At 34.2% G+C, this 1,185-nt stretch overlaps 1 protein-coding gene across 10 annotated transcripts in view; it reads right to left on the bottom strand.

Moving 5' to 3' along the window:
- The window catches only part of ZNF420 (zinc finger protein 420), a 32,349-nt gene that overhangs the window by 29,488 nt on the left and 1,676 nt on the right, over positions 1-1,185 (bottom strand). For 9 of the 10 annotated variants that reach the window (XM_037730712.1, XM_017506433.2, XM_017506437.2 and 6 more), the window contains one exon: positions 786-829. Coding sequence is in view for 3 of the 10 variants with exons in the window: in XM_017506433.2 (XP_017361922.1) it covers positions 786-812 (27 nt within the window). In the remaining 7 variants the exon portion in view is untranslated. Of the gene's footprint in view, positions 1-785; positions 830-973; positions 1,165-1,185 lie in introns of those variants that run through there. The other variant, XM_037730714.1, reaches the window with a different exon arrangement.

The raw sequence follows: 1,185 nt of genomic DNA, 5'->3' as shown, positions 1-1,185 counted from the left end.
AAAAAAAAAAAAAATGCATGAAGTAGAAACTGAAAGAAACTACAAGGAGAAAAATCCAACAAAGAAAAAATCAGTAAAGATATGGAAGATTTAAACAATACTATCAATCTACCTGACCTAGTGGACATTTATAGAACACTCCACCCAACAACCACTAAATATAGTCTTTTCAAGTGCACATGGAACATTTACTAAGATGCACCAAATTATGTGTCATAAAACAAATCTAAATAAATTTAAAATGATTCAAATCATACAAAGTGTTATTCTGTGAACACAATGTAACAAAATTAGAAATCAGTCACAAAAGATCTCTGGAAGAGCCTCAAAATATTTGAAAACACAATACTTCAAAATAACCTATAAGTCAAAGAAGAAATCAAAAGGGCAAATTAGAAAGGATTTTGAACTGAAGGCAGAATAAATGAAACAAGATGGGAAAGTGATCGCTTTTAAGCTAGGCATATTCATTATACTTTTGTGTATATTTGAAATTTTTAAGAAAAAGCTAAAAAAAGTTAAAAAATCAAAATGCTGCTGTATCAGAGATAACAAAATAGAGCTCCCCTTTTTAAATCCATGAGTCTCAAATCCATTCTTCCTAAATTTAACCACTATTGGGAGGCATCTATCACAATTAATGGCACATTATCTTTGTCTCAAACTACCAAAAATTGCCTTGCCCCTCTGTCATTTCAGAAGGCAGAAAATTTCAAAAAGAAAATAAAAATGCCTATGTCCTGTAATAACAAAGGTATTTCAGGAAACAAAGAGAAAATACTCACCTTGGACATTGCGACTGAAACAGCCATTCTTTATTCTCTGGTTTCTACTCTCAGAAAAAGAAAAACAGAATGAGATATTAGGCCTTTCTTGAGGAATATGCTAAATTAGAACATATCCTCTTCCCCCATCCTCTTAATCTCATTTAACATAAAGAAAAGTCAGGCGGAGACTAGAACAGGTCTTCTACCTTCTGTATCAGAAAGAAGGGCCAGGTCACAGCTGTCTTTGGCTTGAATTTATTTCTGGATTCAAAGTTGTATGCTGGAGACAGAGAGCCCTGTGGTGGAGTACTTCAGGTTCAGAACTGTGTGGCTGCCTCCAAAAGCACTCCCTCTGAAACTATTCCCACTCCTGGAATCCCATGACACTTCCAGTGGCCTGTCTTGTTTTTTTTTTTTT

Source organism: Cebus imitator, unplaced genomic scaffold (genome assembly GCF_001604975.1).
Source record: "Cebus imitator isolate Cc_AM_T3 unplaced genomic scaffold, Cebus_imitator-1.0 Scaffold356, whole genome shotgun sequence".
Taxonomy (NCBI): Eukaryota; Metazoa; Chordata; class Mammalia; order Primates; family Cebidae; genus Cebus; species Cebus imitator.
Note: the sequence above shows the minus strand (reverse complement) of the source record. Positions and strands in the feature narration are given on the sequence as shown.